This window comes from Natator depressus, chromosome 20 (genome assembly GCF_965152275.1).
Source record: "Natator depressus isolate rNatDep1 chromosome 20, rNatDep2.hap1, whole genome shotgun sequence".
In the NCBI taxonomy this organism is placed as follows: Eukaryota; Metazoa; Chordata; order Testudines; family Cheloniidae; genus Natator; species Natator depressus.
The window spans coordinates 2,359,867-2,384,433 of NC_134253.1; the positions used below are offsets into that span (position 1 = coordinate 2,359,867).

Genomic DNA, 24,567 nt, shown 5'->3' on the forward strand with positions numbered 1-24,567 from the left:
TCAGCCCCCTCCCCATGCTGGGGGGTTGAAGGGGAGCCCCCAGCACAAACCATTGCCAAGGTGCTGGGCCCACCGCAGCGGGAGGAAGGGGAGACACGGGTGAGAACGGCAGGCGGGGCCCAGAGACCAACAGGGGATGCTGCCCCCAGTCCATGCCCGCTCCACCGCGGGATGGACCTTGGGGGGCTTGTCTTGGGCCCCACCCCTCTAAGACAGGCTGCAGCAGGGGACCCTGGGGGGCTTGTCTTGGGCCCCACCCGTCTGAGACAGGCTGGAGCAGAGAAAGGAGGTCTCACCGTGCCCAGAGCCGCTCCTGCGTGGGCCCCGATCTATGGCGGGGTGGGGGCTAGCCCACGAGTGTCAAGTTGTGCCTGCATGGCCTCACCCCTGTGGGTTCCACCTGTGACTGGCCCATGGGTCCCAACCCTCAGCCCCAGGGGGCAGGAAGCTGCCCTGTTTCACAGGGGAAACTGAGGCACAGGGTGGGCACAGCCCCACTGAGGGTGTGGAAGTGGCGGGGGAGCTGGTTTGGGTGGCACCCAGCCCCCAGCAAGGATTTATGCTCCAGGGTAGTGGAGCCAGACTCACTCCCTAGGGGAGGCTGTGAAGGGGGCATTGCATCCCCCCCCGCCATCTCCCCACCAAGTGCCAGGCCTAAACACCCCTCTTCCCTGCACCCTCCAGAGCTGCTGGGCTTGGCCCCTCCCTTCTGCCCCCTCCCCCCCCGGGCTTGGCCTGGTTCATGGAGCTGCGCCATGAGCCCTGACCCCTGCTCAGCACTGCTGGGCACCCAGCCAGGCCAGCTCGTTAATAATAATATACGGAGAAACCCGCTTCATGGGACTGCGGGGGGAGGCACATAGCTCGGCGATGACCGCGGGCCTCAATCCAACCCTTAATCAAGCCGTGACGGAGGACCAGCCAGCTGGACTTTTCCATCAACCCCTGCTTAGCTGGCAGGGCTCGGCCGAGGGCCAGGGCCGGGCAGCCCCAGCCTGGCCCTGGCACTTTCATTTACACTCAGGGTAATTTCCAGGTGCTAATTAACCCACCCAGCTCCTTGGGGGGCTGAGGGATCCCACTGCAATGCAGCCACCTCTGGGGTGGGCCACAGCAGCTGCTTAGGCAGAGACTGCGGCGCCCAGCACTGGGATGCAGCCACCTCTGGGGTGGGCCACAGCAGCTGCTTAGGCAGAGATTGAGGTGCCCAGCACTGGGATGCAGCCACCTCTGGGGTGGGCCACAGCAGCTGCTTAGGCAGAGATTGCGGCGCCCAGCACTGGGATGCAGCCACCTCTGGGGTGGGCCACAGCAGCTGCTTAGACAGAGATTGCGGCACCCAGCACTGGGATGCAGCCACCTCTGGGGTGGGCCACAGCAGCTGCTTAGACAGAGATTGCGGCACTCAGCGCTGGCTCACTGAAGCTGGCAACACTTCACAGCAGCATAGGAGATGCAACAAATCGTCGGCTGAATTTAAACCGGGGGGGGGGCACCTCCCAAAAGTCCCGTCCCCCCGCAAACATTACTGGCCACCAGGAGCCAGCACACCGGGGTTTATCTGAATGCTGGCACCGCCGCCTAGGCCTGGGGGGGAGGGGTCAGAGGTGAGAGTGCCCCCCCACTCCCTGCCACACAGCCCCCCCTCCCAGCTCCATGTTGGGGGTCACAGCCACCCCAGCACCGTAGCCTGCATCGCCCAGCTGCGTACTGTGCCCTCTGCCCGTGGCCAGCAGAGCAGCCCCCCGGCCACTGCCCCCCACACACTTTGGGGGGGGTTAGGCAGGCAGTGTGGCCTAGTGTTGATGGGGGGAGCTCAGACACCTGGGTTCTATTCCCACGCCAGGAGGGGGTGGGTGCTGGAGGAGGCGACATCAGGGCACCTGGGGTCCATTAGTCCTGGGGCCTAGTTGGGGGCGGGGGCTGGGAGTCAGGACTCCTGGGTCCCAGGCCCAGCGCTGTGGCTGAGATCCCGGTGCCATCTGAGCAGAGGAAAGGGCCCTGCCTGGTGCCCACGGGGCCCATCTCCGGGGCGGGCAAGCTCAAGGGGCCAGCAATGCCAAGCATGTCCACGGGGCCCAGCCCTCACCTTCACCAACCCCTGCGTTCACACAGCTCCAGGCCCCCTGTGCTTTGGGGGGGGGTTCCTCTGGCAGGGGGCACTGTGCTGTGGGCCTGGCCTGGCTCCCTGGTGCATGCTTGGCATCGCTGGCCCCTCAAGCTTGCCTCTAAGAAAAGCCCTGGAGCTGGGGCGGGGGGAAGCTGTCACTTCTGACAATGAATGATGCTCCCATTTTTAGCCCCCCCCCCCCGTCGTCCCCCCCCACTGCCCTTATCTAGCATTGCTACAGCCTGACGTCACTCCAGGCTATTTAAGCCGGGCCAGGCAGGGCCAGCCCCACGCTGGGACTTCACCAGGGCCCTGCAGCCTCGTCTGCCAGCCCCGCTCGCCCGGGCACGCGCCGCTGGGCCCAGCCGCCATGCCCCCCAAGAAGGAGCTGCCCGTGAAGAAGCCGGTGGCCCCGCCGGCCAAACCGGCCGCCAAACCAGCCATAGCCAAGCCAGCGGCTGCTGCAGCTAAGCCCAAAGCCCCAGAACCGGCGCCGACCCCAGCCCCAGCCCCGGCACCAGCCCCAGCCCCAGAGACTCCCAAGGAGCCACCGATTGACCTCTCTAAAGTGGTGGTATGTGGGGGCTGCAAAAGGGGGAGGCAGCGAGAGCAGGGGGGTGCATGGGGCCAGGACTGGGCCTGGGGGGGGGGGGCGTCCCTCGCCCCATGTGGTAGCAACGCCACGAGGTGTCAACCTGCTATGCGAGTGGGCCGGGGAGCTGCGTGGCCGGATGGCACAGAGCCGGGGGCAGACACGCTGCCCCAGTGCCCCCGGCCTGCCCTGCTCTACTGCACCCACTTTGCCACAGGCAGGCCAGATAAGAAAATGCCCCCCCCATCACCCCCCCACACACCTGCTTCCTCGTGGCCCAAATACTGACCACCCCTCCAGCGCCTGCATTTGCCGTGAGTGGGACGGTGCCCCCTACACCTAGTGTGCCCCCCCCCGAAAGGGAAGTGAGCTGCCCTCCAGAGGGCTAATGGGGGGCAGGGGGATCCCCCAGGCTCCATCAGGGACACAGCAGCTACCCCCCACCAGTGGGGAAGGGCCAGTATTAGCCCCTTTACAGATGGGGAAACTGAGGCAAAGGCAGGGGCTGTGACCTGCCGAATGTGAGTCAATGGCAGAGCTGGGAAGAGAACCCAGGAGTCCAGATGCCCTTCCCCCCCCCCCCGCCCCCACGACTCCAGTTCTCTCCCGGAGCTGGGAACAGAACCCAAGAGTCCTAGCTGCCATCCCACCCCCCCGGTCTAACTACTCCCGCCCCCACAGTGCTGTCCTCCGCTGGGTGCTCAGCAGCGGGGCTGAGGTGGGGGGGTCAATGGAGTGGCTGTAGGTGGGGGACTCACTTCATCTAACTGGGGCTCAGCTAAGCAGCCAGAGACCAGCTCCTGTCTTCTAGCCATGGTGCCAGGACCGGGGGCGAGGGCGGGGGGCGGTCTGGTGGGTTGGATCAGAGGGGGCTGGGAGCCAGGACTCCTGGGTTCTAGCTCTAGCTTGTTACTGGCTGTCTCCAACAATGGCCAGAGCCTCCACGCAGGAATGAGCGAGACTGGGGGTCCGGGGGGCTGTTAGACAGTCACAGCTGGGGGGGGGGGGGCGAGCTCAGGTCATTGGGGCAGGATAAATTTAGGCAGTGAGCTGGCCCTGTTATTTTAATGACAGTCTGGAATGGGGGGGGGGCGAGAGCCTGGCGTGGGCCTGCATTCCCAGGCCGGGGACAGGTGGCTGCGGCCAGGGGGATTAGCACCCCCTTTTCCAGGCAGATTTATTTCAGCCCCAGCGCCGGGCACCGCTTTGCCAGGCCGAGCTAAGGGGGTCGAGTTGTGGCCGGGGGGGGGGGGGGGGCTCAACCGGCCACGCCTCTGTGTGGGGGGCACAGAATGCAGGAAAATTCCTGAGGCACTGAGGTAGGGCCCCCTATAAAGAGTGTGACCAGGGAGGGGGCAGATCAGACCCTTATATGAACTCAGCCGCATGCGCGGCCCCCCTGCTGACAGAGGCTGGGGCGGGCGAAACTGGGCACCCCCCCAGCCAGGGCCCCACCCGGCTCCCCACAGTGCCCCCTGCTGGCAGAGCCTGGGGCGGGCGAAACTGGGCACCTGCTCCCCACAGTGCCCCCTGCTGGCAGAGCCTGGGGCGGGCGAAACTGGGCACCGCCCCCCCCCCACAGCCAGGGCCCCTGCCTTCCTCCTGACAGCACCCCCTGCTGGCAGAGCCTGATGTCAGCCAGGTGAGGACCAAGGTTCCCCACATCCCCCGGCGAGGTGTTTAGCGGGGTCGGGCTGGAGGGGCCCTGGGGGGACCAAGCTCGGCCCCTGCAGCAGAGAGCTGGTGGGTGATACCCGGAGCGTTCCCCCCATGGCACCCCCTGGTCTCATGCAGCTCCCCTCAAATCTTTGTTAATGTCCCTGTTTCTGTCCCTTCCTCTTTGCAGATTGAGTTTAGCAAGGACCAGCTGGAGGGTAAGTCGATGGGCTGCATGTCTGTGTAGCTGCTGGGGGGGGTCGCTCTTCAACCAGCCTTCACCCACCTCTGGCCCTGCTAAATCCAGCTCCTTCCCCCACTTACGCGGTTCTGCCTTGGGCCTTTGTCCCCAACAACCTCTTGTCAGTTGCTAACCCATCCCCGGGGGGCAGAAACCCTAGTCATGTGGCATCTTCCATTACCCAGCCTGCCATGGGGCGGGACCTGGGTGTGGGGTGCATGGCTGGGCCCCCAACCTCTGCGCTGGGCTCTGCCCAGGGAGCTCTCTCAGCGTGGAGGTGTCGGGTAAAGAGGCAAGCACCTGGCTGGCAGCTCCTGGTGTCTGAACCAGCCGGGCGCCTCTTGAAACTCGTCCCAGTCTTGTAGGTAAAATACAATTCCCGAGGGAAGCGGAGGAGCTGGGATTCGAACTCCTGGCCTCCTCCCTCCAGTCTGGCCCTGATCCTGGCCTGAAGCAGGCAGGTTAGACGGGCAGAGGATGTCCGGTTCCAGCCCCTCTGACCTGCTCTGCTCTGCCCCCCCCAGATTACAAGGAGGCTTTCCAGCTCTTCGACCGAGTCGGGGACGGCAAGATTATGCTGAGCCAGTGTGGGGATGTGCTGCGGGCCCTGGGCCAGAACCCCACCAACGCCGAGGTCATGAAGGTGCTGGGCCACCCCAAGCCCGATGGTGAGCGAGCGGCCTCAGCAGCTGCGGGGCTGGGGTGGAGGGGGGGATGTGGTTCAGGCGCTATCAGCCTATGCCCAAAGCCCCAGCTTCTGGAGTCACGTGGCATTGCAGCCCCAGCTTGCACTGTGAAAAGGGAAGCAAGGGTGGCTGCGGGGGAAAAGCCTGGAATCCAGTGTAACGGCATCTGCCTGAGTCTGCAGAGAGCCTGAAACCGTTGCTGCAAAGGGAGAACGGAATTGCCCCACACAACTCGGAGGGGTGTTACTTCCAGACCCCCACTGTGCTCTGAGGGGCTCTCACCAGCCCCACCCGAGCTGCAGATTGTGTGTGTGGTGGGAGTGGGTCTGGACCCCTAAGCTTTCAGAGACCCCTGACTACTGGGGTTAGCAATGGGGGTCCTCCTTTGGGGTTTGGTTGGACTATGTGATGTGGGGGGGCATCAGGGGCCCCATGCGGTGCCATGGGGGGCCAGACTGCCTTCCTCCAGCCACATGGGAGGGTGGCTGCATGGCAGGGTCCTCGGGGGCTCAGCCTGGCCTCAGTTTCTCCCTCCCACGGCAGAGCTGAACTCCAGGCGGGTGGAGTTCGAGCAGTTCCTGCCCATGCTGCAGACCATCTCCAAGAACAAGGACCAGGGCACCTACGAGGACTACGTGGAGGGGCTGCGGGTCTTTGACAAGGAGGGGAACGGCACCGTCATGGGGGCCGAGCTGCGCCATGTGCTCTCCACGCTGGGTGAGCACCACCTGCCAGGGCAGAGGGGCCCCAGCCACAGGGCAGCCCCCGAGACAGGTGCCCCCTAGGCTGGCGAGGCTCAGCAAGTCAGGGGCAGGGTCCCACGGGTACAGCGCCAGGCCAGGGGCACCCCACCCGGGACAGGGCCCCCCCCAGGGCTGTCAGTCTGATACTGGGCAGGTACAGGGCCCCCCGGGCTGTTAGGTGGGCACTGGGTGACGGGGGGGGAACGGGGCCCTCCCAGGGCTCTCGGTCTGGCACCAGGTGGGGGAGCAGGGCCCCCCAGAGTGGGCAGGAGCAGGGGGGATGCCCCCCCCAGGGCTGTCGGTCTGGTACCCGGCAGGGACAGGGCCCCCCGGGCTGATGGGTGGGCACCGGATGTGGGGGAACATCTCCCCAGCACTAACGTGCTGCCCCCTCTGGCCGCAGGCGAGAAGCTGACGGAGGAGGAGGTGGACGCCCTCCTGTCTGGGCACGAGGACGCCAATGGCTGCATCAACTACGAAGGTGAGAGCCCGGAGTCGGGGACCCTTCAGCTGCGGGGGCCAGGAAAGGAGGGGGTGAGGCTCCCAAGGGTGCCTCAGGGGGCCCAGTTCCTCTGTCTAATGCCGCTCTCCTCCCCCCACAGCCTTTGTCAAGCACATCCTGTCTGGCTGAGCAGGTGCCGTGGGGTAGGTGCCCCCCATGGGAAGGAGGGGCTTTTACTTTTCTGACTCTGTTTTGGGGGGTGGCTGCTTCTTTCTCCCCTCTTTCCCATGAGAGTCCCAGGGGCCTCAGTGGCCTTTGCCCCTTGGCCGGGACCCGGGTGAACCATCTCCGTGCCCGGCGGATCAGCTCTAACATGTGTGTGTCAAATCCCACTGCCCTGGAAGAGGCTTGTGTTTTCGGGGCTGCTGCTACCACCCCCAGCACCTCCCAGCAGCAGACTTCCGAGTGCAGGAGCTTTAGCCCTGTTCTGCAGATGGGGAAACTGAGGCACGGGGACTTACTCTGCTGCCAGCTGAGGTCCAATGCCATCAGACGGGCACGAATCATTCAACTTCTCCTCCAGCTCCTCTCTGCAGTGCCACATCCCTCACGGGGAAGCGAGCCTGCCCCCAGGGGGACAGCCCAGCCCGAGCAAACCAAACACACCTCTTGGGGGGCCCTGGGAGCTCTGTCCAGGGCACTGGAGTGGAAGGGCCCCATGCAAAGTGGGGCAGCATGGCTTTGCTTTAATTACTCAGGATAGGGCATCAGGATGCCTGCTCAGATGTCCCCTCAGATGCCCAGCTCTGCCCTGGCCTCAGGCAAGTCCTTCCCCGTGCCTCAGTTTCCCCACCTGTGAACATACTCGCCTTGCAGGGCTGCCAAGTCCTCTAACTCCCTGAAACCATCCCAACATCCTGCGGGCCCAGCCCGTGCCCTGAGTCAAATCCGCTGGCCCAGCCGTGCCGGGAGCACGATTCCCTCCAGCCTCTGCTCCAGGGGACGGAGATTCAGAACAAACCTGAGCTCTGGGCCTGGATCCTTCCTGCCCCCCACCCCCGCCATGGGATCTCCACTCCCCCACCCTGAACCCTGCCTCCAAAGGCCACGCCGGCGACTCACTGTCTCCTCTTCTCTCCCCAGACCGGGCAGGATGGGGCTAAGCAACTGACGCCACCTCAGCCATTGCTCTGCAGGGTGGGGGCATGTTCCCTGCCCCCTTTGTCTCTCTCTCTAACATGCCCCCTTGCCCCCCAATGGCTGCTGCAAGGGACTTCTACCACTGCCCAAGGGAGCGCCCAAGACCTCAGGACGCCAGCGGCTGAGGATCGACCGAGGGGAGGGGGTGCAGGCTCCCCCCGAGAGCAACAGCCCAGCCTGGGGGTGCCCACCGAGCTGAGCCAGGGTCCCGATCCTGGGCGGGAAGGGACCCAATCCTCCTTGCGCCTGTCCTGCGTTTGGACAATAAAAGCCATTTGTTTGCAGAAGCTTCTGGCCCCTTGGGTCTTGGCCACAGGGGCCATCTCAGCATCCCTGACTCTTTCTTGAGACCCTGAGCGCTGGGGGCGGGGGGCTGTACTTGGGTTGCAGAGTTCTGCATACACTCAATGCGGGGGCGAGGTGGAAGGGCCAAGCGCGGGAGTGCAGGCTGGAAAAGGCCCAGGGGCTGGCCCCGCAGGGTGTCCTTGCGCCCGGCCCAGGGATTTCATTCCCACGCAGAAAGCAAGAGTTGGGAAATCAGCGCCAGGTCCCCCCTCAAAGGCTCTGTTACAGGGCAGGGCGGAGGCAGGAGCCACCCACCCCAGCTAAGGCCTGAATTGCAAAGCGCGACAATTTCTAGCAGGAGACGAGCCCCCCGGGAGGCGCTATGCCGGCGGAGCCATGGCACGGTCCGGTCGCACCGGGTGCTGGTGGAATGCCCTGGGGAGACAAGCTGGTCTCCGGTGCCCAGAGCCAGGGCATGGCAGGGGCCCCGGAGGATTGCAGGGAATGCAGCCGCCATGTCCTGTTTGTTAGGGGGTGAAAGGTTGGGACTGGAGCAGCGGGGATCTGCCCCGCGCCCCATAGCGCCCCCTGCTGGGGGTGAGAATTCCTACCCGTCTCGGGCTGTTTCCCCGCACTCAGACTTCACACGCGGCTCTCGTCTTATTTATTTCTTCTTTTGCTGGGGCCTCAGGTCGCCGGCTCAGGGGAGCGAGTCCCAAAAACTGTCGTCAGCCCAGGTGGGGTGTCACTCAGCGAGAGCCTGCGGGGTTCACAATCGCCAGCTGGGAGAATGAACCCCATTAAAAGGGCCAGGCAGGCGCTGCCCCTGTTCCCAGCCCCTGCAGAGGGGTTCTCAGTCTGTCGAACGAAACTCTCCCTGCTCCCCGTGCACCCCCAACCCCCTCCCCTCGCTGGGACCCTCCCTGCTCCATGTGCACCCCCAACCCCGTCCCCTCGCTGGGACCCTCCCTGCTCCCCTGTGCCCCCAACCCCCTCCCCTCGGTGGGACCCTCCCTGCTCCCTGTGCGCCCCCAACCCCCTCCCCCTGCTGGGACCCTCCCTGCTCCCCGTGCGCCCCCAACCCCCTCCCCTCGCTGGGACCCTCCCTGCTCCCCGTGCGCCCCCAACCCCCTCCTCCCGCTGGGACCCTCCCTGCTCCCCGTGTGCCCCCAACCCCCTCCCCCCCCGGACCCTCCCTGCTCCCCGTGCGCCCCCAACCCCCTCCCCTCGCTGGGACCCTCCCTGCTCCCCGTGCGCCCCCAACCCCCGCCTCCCGCTGGGACCCTCCCTGCTCCCCGTGCGCCCCCAACCCCCTCCCCCCCCCGGACCCTCCCTGCTCCCCGTGCGCCCCCAACCCCCTCTCCCCCCCGGACCCTCCCTGCTCCCCGTGCGCCCCCAACCCCCTCCTCCCGCTGGGACCCTCCCTGCTCCCCGTGCGCCCCCAACCCCCTCCCCCCCCGGACCCTCCCTGCTCCCCGTGCGCCCCCAAACCCCTCCCCCCGCTGGGACCCTCCCTGCTCCCCGTGCGCCCCCAAACTCCTCCCCCCGCTGGGACCCTCCCTGCTCCCCGTGCGCCCCCAAACTCCTCCCCCCGCTGGGACCCTCCCTGCTCCCCGTGCGCCCCCAACACCCTCCCCTCGCTGGGACCCTCCCTGCTCCCCGTGCGCCCCCAACCCCCGCCTCCCGCTGGGACCCTCCCTGCTCCCCGTGCGCCCCCAACCCCCTCCCCCCCCCGGACCCTCCCTGCTCCCCGTGCGCCCCCAACCCCCTCTCCCCCCCGGACCCTCCCTGCTCCCCGTGCGCCCCCAACCCCCTCCTCCCGCTGGGACCCTCCCTGCTCCCCGTGCGCCCCCAACCCCCGCCCCCCCCGGACCCTCCCTGCTCCCCGTGCGCCCCCAAACCTCTCCCCCCGCTGGGACCCTCCCTGCTCCCCGTGCGCCCCCAAACTCCTCCCCCCGCTGGGACCCTCCCTGCTCCCCGTGCGCCCCCAACCCCCTCCCCTCGCTGGGACCCTCCCTGCTCCCCGTGCGCCCCCAACCCCCTCCCCCCGCTGGGACCCTCCCTGCTCCCCGTGCGCCCCCCCGCTGGGACCCTCCCTGCTCCCCCTGTGCCCCCAGCCCCCCCCGGACCCTCCCTGCTCCCCGTGCGCCCCCAACCCTCCCCGGGACCCTCCCTGCTCCCCGTGCGCCCCCCCGCTGGGACCCACCCCGCTCCCCCTGCGCCCCCAGCCCCCCCGGCAAGGCCCCCTCTCGGTGTCTACAGGCAAACCGGTGGCGACTCAGCCTAGCCCCGCCCCACCGCTGGGCCCGGTCATGAATAATGCAGCAACTAATTAACATAACGAGTGACGCGCGGCCTGGCCTCGGGCCGCTCCCGGCGCGCGGATGCCTGCGGCGTGACGTCAGAGCCAGTAGAAAGGGTCTGGCGGAGGCGAGTCCGCGCAGGGGCCATTGCAGGGAGCGGAGCCGGCGCAGCAGCAGCCATGGTAGGGCGAGCTCCGGGGGGGTGCGCTCGGGGCGGGGGTGCAGTGGGCTGGCGGGGAGGGGTGCGCTCCGGGGGGTGCAGAGGGCTGGCGGGGGGTGCGCTCCGGGGGGGGGTGCAGCGGCCGGGGGAGGGGCACGGTTAGGTTCCAGCCCCCCGAAGCCAGGGACATCCCCAGGACCTGACTCCCAGCCCCCCCCGGGAAGGAGCCCCTGGGACTGGGGGCGCAGCGCTTGTGGGGTGCTGGGCTCGCGCCCTGGGGAAGGGGGGGGGCCCGGGCAGCCCCGCTGACGGCGGTCCCCCTGTGCTTGCCTTGCAGTGCGATTTCACCGAGGATCAAACGGCCGGTAAGTGCCGCCCCGGCCCGCTTCCTTGCGCGACCTCCGCCCTTGCGCGCTATTTTCATTTCCGGGGGGGGTGCGAATCTCTTGTGCGTCCCGCCGCCGCGGAAGGCCTCACCGCTCTCTCTCCCTCCCTTGTAGACCTTCCTCCTCCTCTGTCACTAGCCTTCACCCTCCTGTAGCCTTTCTAGCCGCCGGCTGGTAAGTGGGGCAGGGCCTGTGTGACTGCCCCCCCTCCCCTTAACACCGGGCCCCTCGCTTCTGTGGGGGGGGGCATCTCTGCCGGCTGCCTTCGGCTGTTGCTGCTCTGGGGTCCCGAGCTCCCTCCCCCGGGTAGGGCCCCCCTAACTCTGGGTCTGGGGGTGACTCACCCCCCCCCCCCCCGTGCGCGCATGGCTCACCCATGAGCAGGTTCCTGGCCAAGCCCGGCAGGCGGGACCCGCCCAGCCTGCGAGCCTCCCCGCCGCATTCCCCCAGCCGGGCCGGATTGGGGGGGGGTAGCGCTGGCTTTAGGGGCTCTGTGTGGACCCCCCCCGCTTGTGGGTTGCAGGGGGAGGGGTGCGGCAGGCTGCGGGCGGGGTGTGATTGCGCAGGGGGAAATGGCTGCTCCAGGTTGTGGCAAACTCCCAGCTGAGCCGCCCCCCCACCCCGTGGCTGGGGGGAGGGGAGCACACCCGGAGCTTGGGGGGCTCCCCACGGGTCGCGGGTGGAATGTTGGAGGCGCAGCGCAATCCCTGCGCGGTGCCTTGCGCGACTTCCTTATATGGGCACAAAACCCCGGCCGAGCGCAGGCTGCGCCCCGCCCCGGCGGGAAACGGGGGGGGGGGGTCCAGCCGTTCGCGGCAGGGCTCGGCCAGCCCGGGGGTGGGGGGCTGTGGGTCTCTGCGAACCCACCGGCCAGACCCTCCCTGGGTCCCTTGGCTGGTGTTTGCTTTAGCTAAAGCAGGAAGTGTGGTAAGGACAGAGGGAGTGAGCCCGGACTCCTGGGTTCTTTCCCTAGCTCTGGGAGGGGAGTTGGGTCTAGGGGGTGGGAGGTTGGGAGCCAGGACTCCTGGGTTCTATCCCCGGCTCTGGGAAGGGAGTGGGGTTTAGTGTAGCGGCTCTGTCCCCCTTTCAGGCGTCTGATTTGTTGCTTGTACCCCAAGTTTCACCTCCCTTACAAAATCGGACACAAATCTGTCACAGCCATGCTGTTTCCAAACAGTGGCCGACTTTCTCATTATGACCATATGATTATAAATCCATCAGTTGGAATATAAACATTGTACTGACCTCTCAGTGTGTGGGGTACGGAGCTGTATCAACAAGGCATTGTCTGTATGAAATCGTAGTTGGTCCTGGCTTCGCTAGGGCGTTTTCTATTGCTTGTTGTAAAACTAAGCAAATAACTAGATGAGCTGATGTACCCCCTGGAAGATCTCTGGGTAACCCCAGGGTATGGGCACCCTTGGTTGAGCGCCACTGGACTAGTGGGTTAGTGCGGGTTGCTGCGGAAGGCGGGATACGAGACATCTGGGGCTGGGAATCCAGGCTGAAGCTCTCGGGAACCCTGATGGGGGAATTATCGAGGGCTCTTGTCTCTTATTGAGCTGAAGCTCCTGTTTCCCTATGGGCCCCCGGCTGCCTGGCAGGGGGGCTTGGGGCTGGGGCTGAGGCTGCTGCCCCTGGTGTGTGCTCGTGGGGCTGTAGTTTGGCTGGCTACCAGGCAGATCAGGGCTGACGAAGGGGGGTACGTTGACACATGTTTGAACCGAGGAGTGATGGGGGCCCCCCCACAGACGGGATTGGCACCTGGGGCCACGCTGACACCCTCCCTGCTCTTCTCCCCCCCCCTAGAGTTCAAGGAGGCTTTCCAGCTCTTTGACCGAATCGGGGATGGCAAGATCCTATACAGCCAGTGTGGGGACGTGATAAGGGCCCTAGGCCAGAACCCCACGAACGCTGAGGTCATGAAGGTGCTGGGAAACCCCAAGAGCGATGGTGAGTGATGGGCAGGCGCTGCAGTAACCCCAGCGCCAGGGGGCAAATGGGCTGTGGGCCTCACCCACATCTTGGAGCTAGTGGCGGGTGAGAATGGGGCTGTCTCCCCCCCCCCACCCCACCCCCATTGGCTGGAGTGAGACCATGGCACAATGGGACTCAGACTGGCTTACAACTTGGGGGCTGGGAGGAGCTGCAGGGAGACACACCCCCTGCCCCCAGGGCTGGCTCTGTTGCACAGAACGAGGAGGTTAATCTCTGGCCTGGCCTCGAAGTTTGTTCTTGGGTCCCAGGGCCTTGGTTTTTGTTCCAATGTAAAAGGAGAATTTTTCCCCAAATCTCGTTTCCCACCAAGCTTTGTTGTACATGGCACCTGCCCCACGCTAAGCCCTGTGCCCTGGCACCGCTCCCTTGCAGAATGGCTGGTGGCCTTCGGGCGCCTGTCCCAGCTCTGGGGGCCTGGAGCTCGGGAGGCCCCATCCCGTCCCTCGCTGGGTCCTGGCACAGGAGGGGTTCGATGCTGCCGCAGCCAGCAAGCCCCTCCCCTGGGTGTTGTGCCCAGCCTGGCGGGCACCCACCCAGAGAGCTGGTCTCAGCCGCGCCCCTTCTCTTGCCAGAGATGAACATCAAGACGCTGAGCTTCGAGCAGTTCCTGCCCATGATGCAGACCATCGCCAAGAACAAGGACCAGGGCTGCTTCGAGGACTACGTGGAGGGGCTGCGGGTCTTCGACAAGGAGGGGAACGGCACCGTCATGGGGGCAGAGATCCGCCACGTCCTCGTGACCCTGGGTGAGGCTCTGACCCCACCTGCCGGCCTGGCCACAGCAGCCCCCTCTGCCAGGGGAGGAGGGTAGCCGAAGGCTTCTGGCCGGGTCTCTCCTGGGGATGGCTGGGTCAGGGTCCACAGTGTGTCTGAAGGAGAAGTGTCCTGGTGGGTAGCCAGTTGGCACCATTGCCTTTGGGGGCTTGAGCCCCATGCCTGAGACAGGACAGCCCTGCCCCCCCACCCCCACCGCGGGTCTCTCGAGGTGGCTGGCGGAGGGGCTCTGTTTCCCCACAGTGCAAAGCAGGGAAGTGACTTGCATCCAGGTTGCATGGTGCCAAAGTCTGGGAACAGAACCCAGGAGGCCTGGCTGCCAGCCCCCTGCTCCAGTAATCGCTGGACAGATGCAGAGCAGCAACTAGGAGGAAGGCCCGTGTGTCTGATCAGGGACCAGGTTTGCTGGGGGAGGTGCAAATGGGGCTGGGGGGGGGGGGCCTGTAGTAAAATCCCATCTGTCCCATGCAGGGGAGAAGATGACGGAGGAAGAGGTGGAGATCCTGGTGGCCGGGCATGAAGACAGCAATGGCTGCATTAACTATGAAGGTGAGGGCTCGTGGGGGTATCAGTGTCTTGCGGTCAGCAGCCCCGGGTTTATCTCCAGAGGTCGCTTAACCCTGTAGCACCTGGTGGCTTTGGCTCTCCTGCCTTGCTGGGGGGAGGTGGGGAGGAGAGTCCGACCTCTGCTGGGTGGGGAGGGCGACTTGTCTGTCCCATGGCCAGGATTCATTTTGGGACTAGCCCGGCGCCTCTGGCTCGTTTCCCCCACTGAGGACACTGCAGCCCCTGGGGGCAGCTCCCACCCAGGGAACGAAGAGCTGGATCGTTGGGGGCCGTGCTCAGAAACACCAGCCCTGATGGTTCCCCTGGGGGCGATGTGGCTGGCTCCCCTCCCCGGGGCACGGACGCTGGGCCTGGCGGGTTGGGAGCTGGAGGCAGCTGGGTGCTGGTGCGTCCCTGGGGATCCCCTCACGCTTGGTCGCGCCGTGTGTCCGGTGCGTTTGCTTGATGATGTCTGTTCCTTCCAACAGCGTTTGTGAGGCACATCTTGTCAGGGTGAAGCCGAGCGGGGTACGCCTCTTCCCGAACCCCTTCACTTACCTCCTCCCCCCTCTTTTGGTTTTGTTTTTAAAGGAAGTCCGGTTTGCGCTCCCCCCCCATCCAGTGTACCCCCCCCTCGGCATGTCTGCATGTAGCTGACTCTCTCTAGTGGGGGGCGGGGGGGGGGGGGCAGGGAAAGCTCTGTCCGGAGCTGTGCACCGATTTTAAAGCAAGACTGTGTCATCTGCCTGGGTTGGGTGCGGGGGGGTTCAGATGCAGCCTGGGGAGCTTGTGCCCTGGCCAGGGGGAGCTGCGTGGGCCTCGATCCCAGCAGGGCAGCCACTCCTGCCTATACTGCTGGTTGGGGCCGCTGGGCGCCCGCTTTGGATAGGGAGTCCCAGGCTGGCATCCCACCCCCTAAAATGCCCCAGCTGGGGGCAGGACACTGGGGTCTTCCCTTCCAGCAGCAAGAGGCTTGCGTTGGCCCAAGCGGGCAAGTGCTGGCTGCTGCCTGGTGCTGTGGGCCGAAGGTTAACCAACAGTCTTTCTTTAGGGAGCGGTGTAGTGGCTGCCTGCCTGGCCCCTTCTCTCTGTCGGATCCTCCCCCTCAAGCGGCCTGGCCCCCGCTGGCCCTTGTCTGCTGTAGATAAAGCCAAGCTCTCTCCTCGCGCGGGGCAGGAAGCCACATGGCTTGTAGGCCCCCCGGTGCCTGGTAGTAGCTGTAGAAACTCTGCTGCCCCCTTCCTCCCCCCTCTCCTTTCCGCTGTCGTGGGTTCAAGTGCTGCACAGGGAAGAAAGTGTCCTGGGGCCAGGGACTGTGGGGTGAAGGATGGGGCCTGGGGCAGCAGCTCTTGCCCGAGTGCAGGTGGGGGGGGGACTCCCAACTTCCCAGCCAGGAGTGGGAGAGCGGAGCCCATGCTGTGGGCAGGCCTAGTTATTAGCAGCTTTAGAGTAACAGGCTGGTGCATGGCCCCTAGGCTAGGAGCAGGGGCCTGGAGGGCTGGGAGCCTGCCCGGAAGCCCCATGCCCTGGTCGGCTTAGCCCCGAGGACCCTTTCTCCCCCAGCTGCCGAGGGGCCTCTCCCGCTGCGGGGCAGCCGCCCGATCTCACGCCTGGCCTTCTCTCCACAGAGCTGGTCCGGATGGTGCTGAGCGGATGAAGTGTCCAGCCGATCTCCCCCCGTCCCTCCCCCTGAGGCCTCAGGTTGCTGCCGGGCGCTCGGGTTTATTCTCTTCGGTGCCTTTTCTATGCCCCATGTAAACTTTTCCTCCCTGGGTGGACTAGAAGGAGACTTCCCCTGCTGTGGGGAGGCTGTTGCGAGGGTGCTCCCCGGGGGTGGGTGGGAGGAAGAGTGATCCCTGTTTCCTTTCTGGAGTCCCCCCCACCCTGTTCTAACCCCTCCAGCACTGCTAAGTTGTTTCTCCTTCCAGCTGCTTTCACTTAATAAACGGTTTGAAAAGTGGGGGCTCTTGGGCCTGTTTTGAAAGTGAGGGGGAGGTGAGACAGCACCTGGAAAAGTGGGGGGGGGGGGCGAGAAAGGAAAAATGCAGCTCGCTGTGATAGTCAGAGGTTGCATAGCCCCCAGGGAGCCATGAATGGCAGAGCAGCACCACCTAGGCACCCCAGCACCCGACCCACCTGGCCCCGGGAAGGGGGTTCCTCACTTGGAAGGAAGAGCCCCCAGCCAACTTCTGAACAAGAGTAACAGGGACAAATGGGGGGTGCTCAAGGGGAGGAGCCCAGGGCGATGCTTGGTGTGGGTGGTGAGGACACCCCTGCACCCTGCCTATAGTAATTGCAGCTCTTAGACCCCTTTACAATAGTGTGGGGAAACTGAGGCACGGATGGGGATGGGGGTGGGATTTCCCAGCAGGTCAGTAGCAGAGCAGGGCCTAGCCTGGGGGCTGTTGAGTGGCTGGGGTGTGTTCTGCCCCCTAGGCCCCACAGCCATGCTAGGCTGAGCGATGGTGAACAAAGCAGCCACTCACGAGGGAGCCTTGCACACTGAACAGGAGCTGGGGTGGCTCAGCGCACGCCCCCCCACACACACACACGCTGTTAAAGAGCCGTTGCCCCTACCCTGCACAAAGCACCTTACCCAGCCTGCTGGCGCCGCCCCCCCGCCAGGCTGCGGCACCTTTGGCAAGCCTGGCACAAGTGTTTCCTGCCGCTCTGCTCCCGCTGGTTTGACTCTTCCAAGCAGGCCCCAGCAGTGTCTATGTTTAGCCTGGCCGCCCTTGGGAGCCAGCCAGTGTTGGGAGCCTCCCTGCAACCAGCACCGTACATGGAAGGAAAGGCACCTTCCCAGCACCCTGTGTCCTCCCCCACAGCAGGGTGGGTGCTGCAGCCCCTAATAAAGCCAACAGTGCCCCATGCCCCCATCCCACCCTGGTGCTGCTTAAGGCGTGGTGCAACGGCTGGAGGAGGAAATGCTCAAGCAGGAACTCAGAAGCGGGGCCCTTCCCCACCTCACAGCATTAGGTGCTGTGGGGTGGGGGCCCTGCATAGGCTGCCCCCCACCCCGGGGCTCTGGAGTCCACACCATTTGTCCAAGGGCATGCAGGGTACGAAGGGGTGGGCGCTTCCTTGGCTTCCAGCAGGATGAGCACACATCCACCCGCCCCCCGCACACCTGCCATGCCAGCCTGGCTGGGCTGTAACACCCAGCTGGGACTTACTGAACCCTCAGTACCCCTCAGCCAGGACAAGTTGCCTCCCCCCACCCCCCCAGGCATGTGAGGCTGGGCGGTTGGAGATGCGAGGGGCCCGCTGGGGCTCATGGGTAGCCCTAGGGCCCCCTGTCCTCTGGTGCAATTGGCCCCTCCTTCAGCACTCCAACCCCCATCCCAGGAGCACTGTGCAATTCCTCCCCCCCCCGCAGGGCCAGGCAGCGGGAGGTGAGAAATGCCCTGGCAGGCTCCTCCCCTCAAACCCAGCACGTGGCCCAGTAGGCGACTGGCACCCGCTCCCCACTGTCCGGGCCCCCCCCCCCCGCACTGTTGCTTCCCAGCCCAAGGTGAGAAGTGCCCAGCTGGCTCCCACCCTCCCACATCTGCCAAGCCCAAGAATGACCCTCAGCCCCCAACTCCGGGGGAGCTTTTTGACGACCGCCCCTGGAAAACTGCCAAGCACCACAGAGCCCATCCCATGGGCAATGCCCTTCCCTGTTCACCACGGCATCTCCTCGCTAGCTGCAATTGGTCTGACTTCTGCTCGCTGCCTGTGGGCCCTGCTCTGCTGGCTGGAGCAGCAAGGCCCCTGCTGTCCAGCCCTGTGCCCCACGGCTCCTTGCAGACTGGGGGCCAGTCACCTCTTGCCCTTCTCTTAGACAAACCAGATCAAGCTGCTTCCACCTCTCCCTAGATGGTGGTTTCCCAGCTCATGGCTCCATTCCACCTCCGGTTCTACACTCCAGCAGCGTCGTTCTCCTCGGGCGAGGAGCTGGCGGGGCAGCCGGTACCACTGGCCAAACATGCCCAGCGAGGCCTGGCCCAGCTCTGTGGCCAGCCTCTAACCCAGCCAGCTGCCCCTGCCATCCAGCACCTGTTGCCCCCTGCACCACTCCCACCAACGGTGCCAAAGCGAGATTCCGCCCCCTGCAGAGGGGACGTGGCCCTAGGAACCCCCACACTGCCGCACCATGAGCCTCAGGCTACCCCGCTGTGCCCAGGGGGGAGCCTGCCCAGGGCAAGGGGGATGGCCAGAGCCAGCCGGGTACACGGCTCTTGTACCAGGGAGGGGAGAGACAAGCTCAAATCTCGGCCTTCACTCATTCTGTGGCTTTCCAGAGCCTCGTGGAAGCCTGTTAGCCGATGGCCAAGAATGTTTGGTGAGGTGCCAGCTATGCCCGTTTATACCATCCGTGACTTTAACCGCTAGGACGCACTGTCCCTTCGCGGCGGGCAGCCCGGGCTAGGCTGACGGATGCCCCAAGGTCCTAACCACCCGTGACTTTAACTGCTAGAGCTCAGAGCTCCTTCGCAGCGGGCAGTCAACACTGACTGACAGGTGCCCCAATGGCAGCACTAAGAGCCTCTCCACACCCGTGACTTTAACTGCTAGAGCTCAGAGCTCCTTCGCAGCGGGCAGTCAGGATTGACTGACAGGCGCCCCAAGAGTTTGCCCCGCGGAGGCGGCACAACTCAACGCTAGGCTCTTAGTACTCTCACCTAATGGCCGGGCTTTATAGCCAAAACGGCTGAGGTTCTTTAATTGTGTTGGCTGCTTCACAGTAAACCAGAGAAACAAGTCAGACTTATGCACAAATGGTTACCAAAATTTATTAAACTAGATTCTAATCATGTGGTTACAAAATTGCTAGTGCCTACTTATTTAAATGTAGAGATGTTACACACACAAACAAGTTACAAAACTGAAGCTACAATCCCAAAGAAAGAAAACAAAGTATAGAGCTCTATTTCAAAATATGTGTACACTAAAGATAGGAGATCAGGTGTGGGTGCTTCTTACCCTCCTTGCATCTCTCGATTCCAGCGGTGCCAAGCCAGGATCGGTCACTCAATTCCGCGGAAAGACGAATAAGGGACAAGGCTTAGGGACCCTCTTAGCTGCAGAAGCCTTGGGAGGCTGTCACTTATCTGACCAGCAGATAGTGAAAAGCACTCCAAAAATCATGGTGCTGTAGGTCCCCTACTTATACCTCTGTACTCCTTTATTCTCTTTCTCCTTTCTATGCCAAATTGGGGCTGGTCTGTCGGGGTGACGCCAGCTCTCGCAAGAGTAGTTCACACTTGCAAGGGAGAAACAATAAGTTTCGACTACTGGACATTTCTTTTATCAGGGTAAATATTTTCCCACCTAGGATGTTGGGGTGTGTGCATCATGCTGTTTAGTAGGGGCTAAGAGCCATGTCTGTCACAGCGCCTCTGCCTGATGTGAACCCAATCGTTGTATATGTTCCCAGTGGCACATTGTAGCAGCACACCTGTGCTTCTCTCAGCTTCAAAGGCTGTGCTGGAATTCATGTTAAGTGCCCTGTGGTTTTTGGCTCCCGTGTGTTTCCAGCAATGCTGGTCTGAGGGGGGGGCTGGCTGTCTGGCTACAAAGCCCTGGGAGGGCCCTGTTCCCCTCCGTCACCCGTTCCCCTCCCTGCTCCCCGTGCGCCCCCAACCCCCTCCCCCCGCTGGGACCCTCCCTGCTCCCCGTGCGCCCCCAACCCCCTCCCCCCCCCGGGACCCTCCCTGCTCCCCTGTGCCCCCCCCGCTGGAACCCTCCCCTCTCCCCGTGCGCCCCCCCCCCACCTTCCCTGCTCCACCTGCTCCCCCCTGCTGGGACCCTCCCTGCTCCCCGTGCGCCCCCAACCCCGTCCCCCCGCTGGGACCCTCCCTGCTCCCCTGTGCCCCCCCCCGCTGGAACCCTCCCCGTGCGTCCCACCCCGCTGGGACCCACCCTGCTCCCCGTGCGCCCCAGCCCCCCCGGCGAGGCCCCCTCTCGGTGTCTACAGGCCAAGCGGTGGCGACTGAGCCCCGCCCCACCGCCGGGCCCGGTCATGAATAATGCAGCAACTAATTAGCATAACGAGTGACGCGCGGGTGCCTGGGGCGTGACGCCAAAGCCAGTAGAAAGGGGCCGGCGGAGGCGAGCCCGCGCAGGGGCTATTGCGGGGAGTGGAGCCGGGGCAGCAGCAGCCATGGTGGGGCGAGCTCCGGGGGGTGCAGAGGGCTGGCGAGGGGGCGCGCTCCGGGGGGGGGTGCAGCGGCCGGGGGAGGGGCACGGTTAGGTTCCAGCCGCCCGAAGCCAGGGACATCCCCGGGACCTGACTCCCAGCCCCCCCCGGGAAGGAGCCCCTGGGACTGGGGGCGCAGCGCTTGTGGGGTGCGGGCCTCGCGCCCTGGGGAAGGGGGGGCCCGGGCAGCCCCGCTGACGGCGGTCCCCCTGTGCTTGCCTTGCAGTGCGATTTCACCGAGGATCAGACGGCCGGTAAGTGGCCCCCGCCCCCCTGCGCGCCCCGACCCGACCCGCTTCCTTGCGCGCTATTTTCATTTCCGGGGGGGTTGCGAATCTCTTGCGCGTCCCGCCGCCGCGGAAGGCCTCACCGCTCTCTCTCCCTCCCTTGGAGACCTTCCTCCTCCTCCTCCTCCTCTGTCACTAGCCTTCACCCTCCTTATGTAGCCTTCCTAGCCGCTGGCAGGTAAGTGGGGCAGGGCCTGTGTGACTGCCCCCCCTCCCCTTAACACCGGGCCCCTCGCTTCTGGGGCGCGAGCGGGGGGGGAAATCTCTGCGGGCTGCCTTCGGCTCTTGCTGCTGTGGGATCCCGAGCTCCCTCCCCCGGGTAAGGCCCCCCCTAACTCTGGGTCTGGGGGTGACTCCCAGTGCGCGCATGGGGGGTTGCACTGAGAGGGGAAGCCCAGAAACTCTTAGGCCGGAACAGATATAGCTAGAGACGCATGTGGCCCCTCAGCTCCTGTAGGTTTTGCCCCTGAGGTGGGGCTGGTGCAGCAAAACAAAGTGACTTGTCCCTGGGAGCCTGGGGCAGAGCCGGAACCGGAGCCCTGGCTCCGGTCCGGTGCCTTATCCCTGAGGGCAGGCGTCCTGTCTAGTGCGGGTTGCTGCGGAAGGCGGGATACGAGACATCTGGGGCTGGGAATCCAGGCTGAAGCTCTCGGGAACCCTGATGGGGGAATTATCGAGGGCTCTTGTCTCTTATTGAGCCGAAGCTCCTGTTTCCCTATGGGCCCCCGGCTGCCTGGCAGGGGGGCTTGGCGCTGGGGCTGAGGCTGCTGCCCCTGGTGCGTGCTCGTGGGGCTGTAGTTTGGCTGGGTACCAGGCAGATCAGGGCTGGCCAAGGGGGGTTTGTCGACACATGTTTGAACCGAGGGGTGCTGGGCCCCCCCACAGGTGGGATTGGCACCTGGGGCCACGGTGACACCCTCCCTACTCTTCCCCCCCTCCTCTAGAGTTCAAGGAGGCTTTCCAGCTCTTTGACCGAATCGGGGATGGCAAGATCCTATACAGCCAGTGTGGGGACGTGATAAGGGCCCTAGGCCAGAACCCCACGAATGCTGAGGTCATGAAGGTGCTGGGGAACCCCAAGAGCGATGGTGAGTGATGGGCAGGCGCTGCAGTAACCCCAGCGCCAGGGGGCAAATGGGCTGTGGGCCTCACCCGCATCTCGGAGCTAGTGGCGGGTGAGAATGGGGCTGTCTCCCCCCCCACCCCACCCCCATTGGCTGGAGTGAGACCATGGCACAATGGGACTCAGACTGGCTTACAACTTGGGGGCTGGGGGAGCTGCAGGGAGACACACCCCCTGCCCCCAGGGCTGGCTCTGTTGCACAGAACGAGGAGGTTAATCTCTGGCCTGGCCTCGAAGTTTGTTCTTGGGTCCCAGGGCCTTGGTTTTTGTCCCAATGTAGAATGAGAATTTTTCCCCAAATCTCGTTTCCCACCCAGCTTTGTTGTACATGGCACCTGCCCCGCGCTAAGCCCTGTGCCCTGGCACCGCTCCCTTGCAGAATGGCTGGTGGCCCTCGGGCGCCTGTCCCAGCTCTGGGGGCTTGGCGCTCGGGAGGCCCTGTCCCGTCCCTCGCTGGGTCCTGGCACAGGAGGGGTTCGATGCTGCCGCAGCCAGTGAACCCATCCCCTGGGTGTTGTGCCCAGCCTGGCGGGCACCCACCCAGAGAGCTGGTCTCAGCCGCGCCCCTTCTCTTGCCAGAGATGAACATCAAGACGCTGAGCTTCGAGCAGTTCCTGCCCATGATGCAGACCATCGCCAAGAACAAGGACCAGGGCTGCTTCGAGGACAACACGGAGGGGCTGCGGGTCTTCGACAAGGAGGGGAACAGCTCTGAAATGAGGGCAGAGATCCGCCACTTACCCGTGACCCTGGGTGAGGCTCTGACCCCACCTGCCGGCCTGGCCACAGCAGCCCCCTCTGCCAGGGGAGGAGGGTAGCCGAAGGCTTCTGGCCGGGTCTCTCCTGGGGATGGCTGGGTCAGGGTCCACAGTGTGTCTGAAGGAGAAGTGTCCTGGTGGGTAGCCAGTTGGCACCATTGCCCTAGGGAGCTTGAGCCCCATCCCTGAGACAGGACAGCTCGGGTCTCTCGAGGTGGCTGGCGGAGGGGCTCTGTTTCCCCACAGTGCAAAGCAGGGAAGTGACTTGCATCCAGGTTGCATGGTGCCAAAGTCTGGGAACAGAACCCAGGAGTCCTGGCTGCCAGCCCCCTGCTCCAGTAATCGCTGGACAGATGCAGAGCAGCAACTAGGAGGAAGGCCCGTGTGTCTGATCAGGGACCAGGCTTGCTGGGGGAGGTGCAAATGGGGCTGGGGGGGGCCTGTAGTAAAATCCCATCTGTCCCATGCAGGGGAGAAGATGACGGAGGAAGAGGTTGGAGATCCTGGTGGCCGGGCATGAAGACAGCAATGGCTGCATTAACTATGAAGGTGAGGGCTCGTGGGGGTATCAGTGTCTTGCGGTCAGCAGCCCCGGGTTTATCTCCAGAGGTCGCTTAGCCCTGTAGCACCTGGTGGCTTTGGCTCTCCTGCCTTGCTGGGGGGAGGTGGGGAGGAGAGTCCGACCTCTGCTGGGTGGGGAGGGCGACTTGTCTGTCCCATGGCCAGGATTCATTTTGGGACTAGCCCGGCGCCTCTGGCTCGTTTCCCCCACTGAGGACACTGCAGCCCCTGGGGGCAGCTCCCACCCAGGGAACAAAGAGCTGGATCGTTGGGGGCCGTGCTCAGAAACACCAGCCCCTGACAGTTCCCCTGGGGGCGATGTGGCTGGCTCCCCTCCCCGGGGCACGGACACTGGGCCTGGCGGGTTGGGAGCTGGAGGCAGCTGGGTGTTGGTGCGTCCCTGGGGATCCCCTCACGCTTGGTCGCGCCGTGTGTCCGGTGCGTTTGCTTGATGATGTCTGTTCCTTCCAACAGCGTTTGTGAGGCACATCTTGTCAGGGTGAAGCCGAGCGGGGTACGCCTCTTCCCGAACCCCTTCACTTACCTCCTCCCCCCTCTTTTGGTTTTGTTTTTAAAGGAAGTCCGGATTGCGCTCCCCCCCATCCAGTGTACCCCCCCTGCCCTCGGCATGTCTGCATGTAGCTGACTCTCTCTAGTGGGGGGGGGGCAGGGAAAGCTCTGTCTGGAGCTGTGCACCGATTTTAAAGCAAGACTGTGTCATCTGCCTGGGTTGGGTGCAGGGGGGTTCAGATGCAGCCTGGGGAGCTTGTGCCCTGGCCAGGGGGAGCTGCGTGGGCCTCGATCCCAGCAGGGCAGCCACTCCTGCCTATACTGCTGGTTGGGGCCGCTGGGCGCCCGCTGTGGATGGGGAGTCCCAGGCTGGCATCCCACCCCCTAGAAATGCCCCAGCTGGGGGCAGGACACTGGGGTCTTCCCTTCCAGCAGCAAGAGGCTTGCGTTGGCCCGAGTGGGCAAGTGCTGGCTGCTGCCTGGTGCCGTGGCCCGTAGGTTAACCAACAGCCTTTCTTTAGGGAGCGGTGTAGTGGCTGCCTGCCTGGCCCCTTCTCTCTGTCGGATCCTCCCCCTCAAGCGGCCTGGCCCCCGCTGGCCCTTGTCTGCTGGTGCATGGCCCCTAGGCTAGGAGCAGGGGCCTGGAGGGCTGAGAGCCAGGGGTCCTAGGGCTCTCTATGGGGGGGGGCTGTTAAATAGGGGAACTAGAGCACAGCTGCTGCAGGCTCCTTAGTAAACTTCACAAACCCCAGCAGAACCTGCCCAGAAGCCCCATGCCCTGGTCGGCTTAGCCCCGAGGACCCTTTCTCCCCCAGCTGCCGAGGGGCCTCTCCTGCTGCGGGGCAGCCGCCCGATCTCACGCCTGGCCTTCTCTCCACAGAGCTGGTCCGGATGGTGCTGAGCGGATGAAGTGTCCAGCCGATCTCCCCCCGTCCCTCCCCCCGAGGCCTCAGGTTGCTGCCGGGCGCTCGGGTTTATTCTCTTTGGTGCCTTTTCTACGCCCCCTGTAAACTTTTCCTCCC

General features: G+C 64.7%; 2 protein-coding genes and 1 pseudogene across 4 annotated transcripts; all 3 read left to right on the plus strand.

The window, feature by feature from the left end:
• The first annotated feature begins 2,404 nt into the window (after positions 1-2,404).
• On the plus strand, positions 2,405-7,951 carry LOC141974810 (myosin light polypeptide 6-like). Of its 2 annotated transcripts, XM_074934794.1 has the most exons (7): positions 2,405-2,684; positions 4,549-4,576; positions 5,124-5,267; positions 5,829-6,002; positions 6,432-6,509; positions 6,631-6,673; positions 7,614-7,951. In XM_074934794.1, the coding sequence occupies exons 1-6, from the start codon at positions 2,481-2,483 to the stop codon at positions 6,657-6,659; spliced, it is 657 nt and encodes a 218-aa protein (XP_074790895.1). In that variant the 5' UTR covers positions 2,405-2,480; the 3' UTR covers positions 6,660-6,673; positions 7,614-7,951. The 2 variants fall into 2 exon arrangements, with proteins under 2 accessions (XP_074790895.1, XP_074790896.1); XM_074934795.1 differs by lacking the exon at positions 6,631-6,673.
• Positions 7,952-10,307: 2,356 nt separating this feature from the next.
• LOC141975032 (myosin light polypeptide 6) lies at positions 10,308-15,925 on the plus strand. 2 transcript variants are annotated; one of them, XM_074935181.1, is made up of 7 exons: positions 10,308-10,440; positions 10,756-10,783; positions 12,614-12,757; positions 13,375-13,548; positions 14,048-14,125; positions 14,611-14,650; positions 15,751-15,886. In XM_074935181.1, exons 1-6 carry the CDS (start codon positions 10,438-10,440, stop codon positions 14,637-14,639), a joined length of 456 nt encoding a protein of 151 aa, XP_074791282.1. In that variant the 5' UTR covers positions 10,308-10,437; the 3' UTR covers positions 14,640-14,650; positions 15,751-15,886. The 2 variants fall into 2 exon arrangements, with proteins under 2 accessions (XP_074791282.1, XP_074791281.1); XM_074935180.1 differs by lacking the exon at positions 14,611-14,650 and having other exon boundaries at positions 15,751-15,925.
• A 4,230-nt stretch (positions 15,926-20,155) lies between these two features.
• Positions 20,156-24,567, plus strand: LOC141975425 (myosin light polypeptide 6-like; annotated as a pseudogene).

What these genes read in the sequence shown, in the direction of transcription:
- LOC141974810 (XM_074934794.1), top strand. Translation starts at nt 2,481, where the DNA reads ATGCCCCCCAAGAAGGAGCTGCCCGTGAAGAAGCCGGTGGCCCCGCCG. An exon ending in GGGCCACCCCAAGCCCGATG is followed by an intron (nt 5,268 to 5,828) that starts GTGAGCGAGCGG and finishes CTCCCACGGCAG; the next exon opens with AGCTGAACTCCAGGCGGGTG. An exon ending in TGGCTGCATCAACTACGAAG is followed by an intron (nt 6,510 to 6,630) that starts GTGAGAGCCCGG and finishes CTCCCCCCACAG; the next exon opens with CCTTTGTCAAGCACATCCTG.
- LOC141975032 (XM_074935180.1), top strand. An exon ending in CACCGAGGATCAAACGGCCG is followed by an intron (nt 10,784 to 12,613) that starts GTAAGTGCCGCC and finishes CCCCCCCCCTAG; the next exon opens with AGTTCAAGGAGGCTTTCCAG. An exon ending in CCACGTCCTCGTGACCCTGG is followed by an intron (nt 13,549 to 14,047) that starts GTGAGGCTCTGA and finishes TGTCCCATGCAG; the next exon opens with GGGAGAAGATGACGGAGGAA.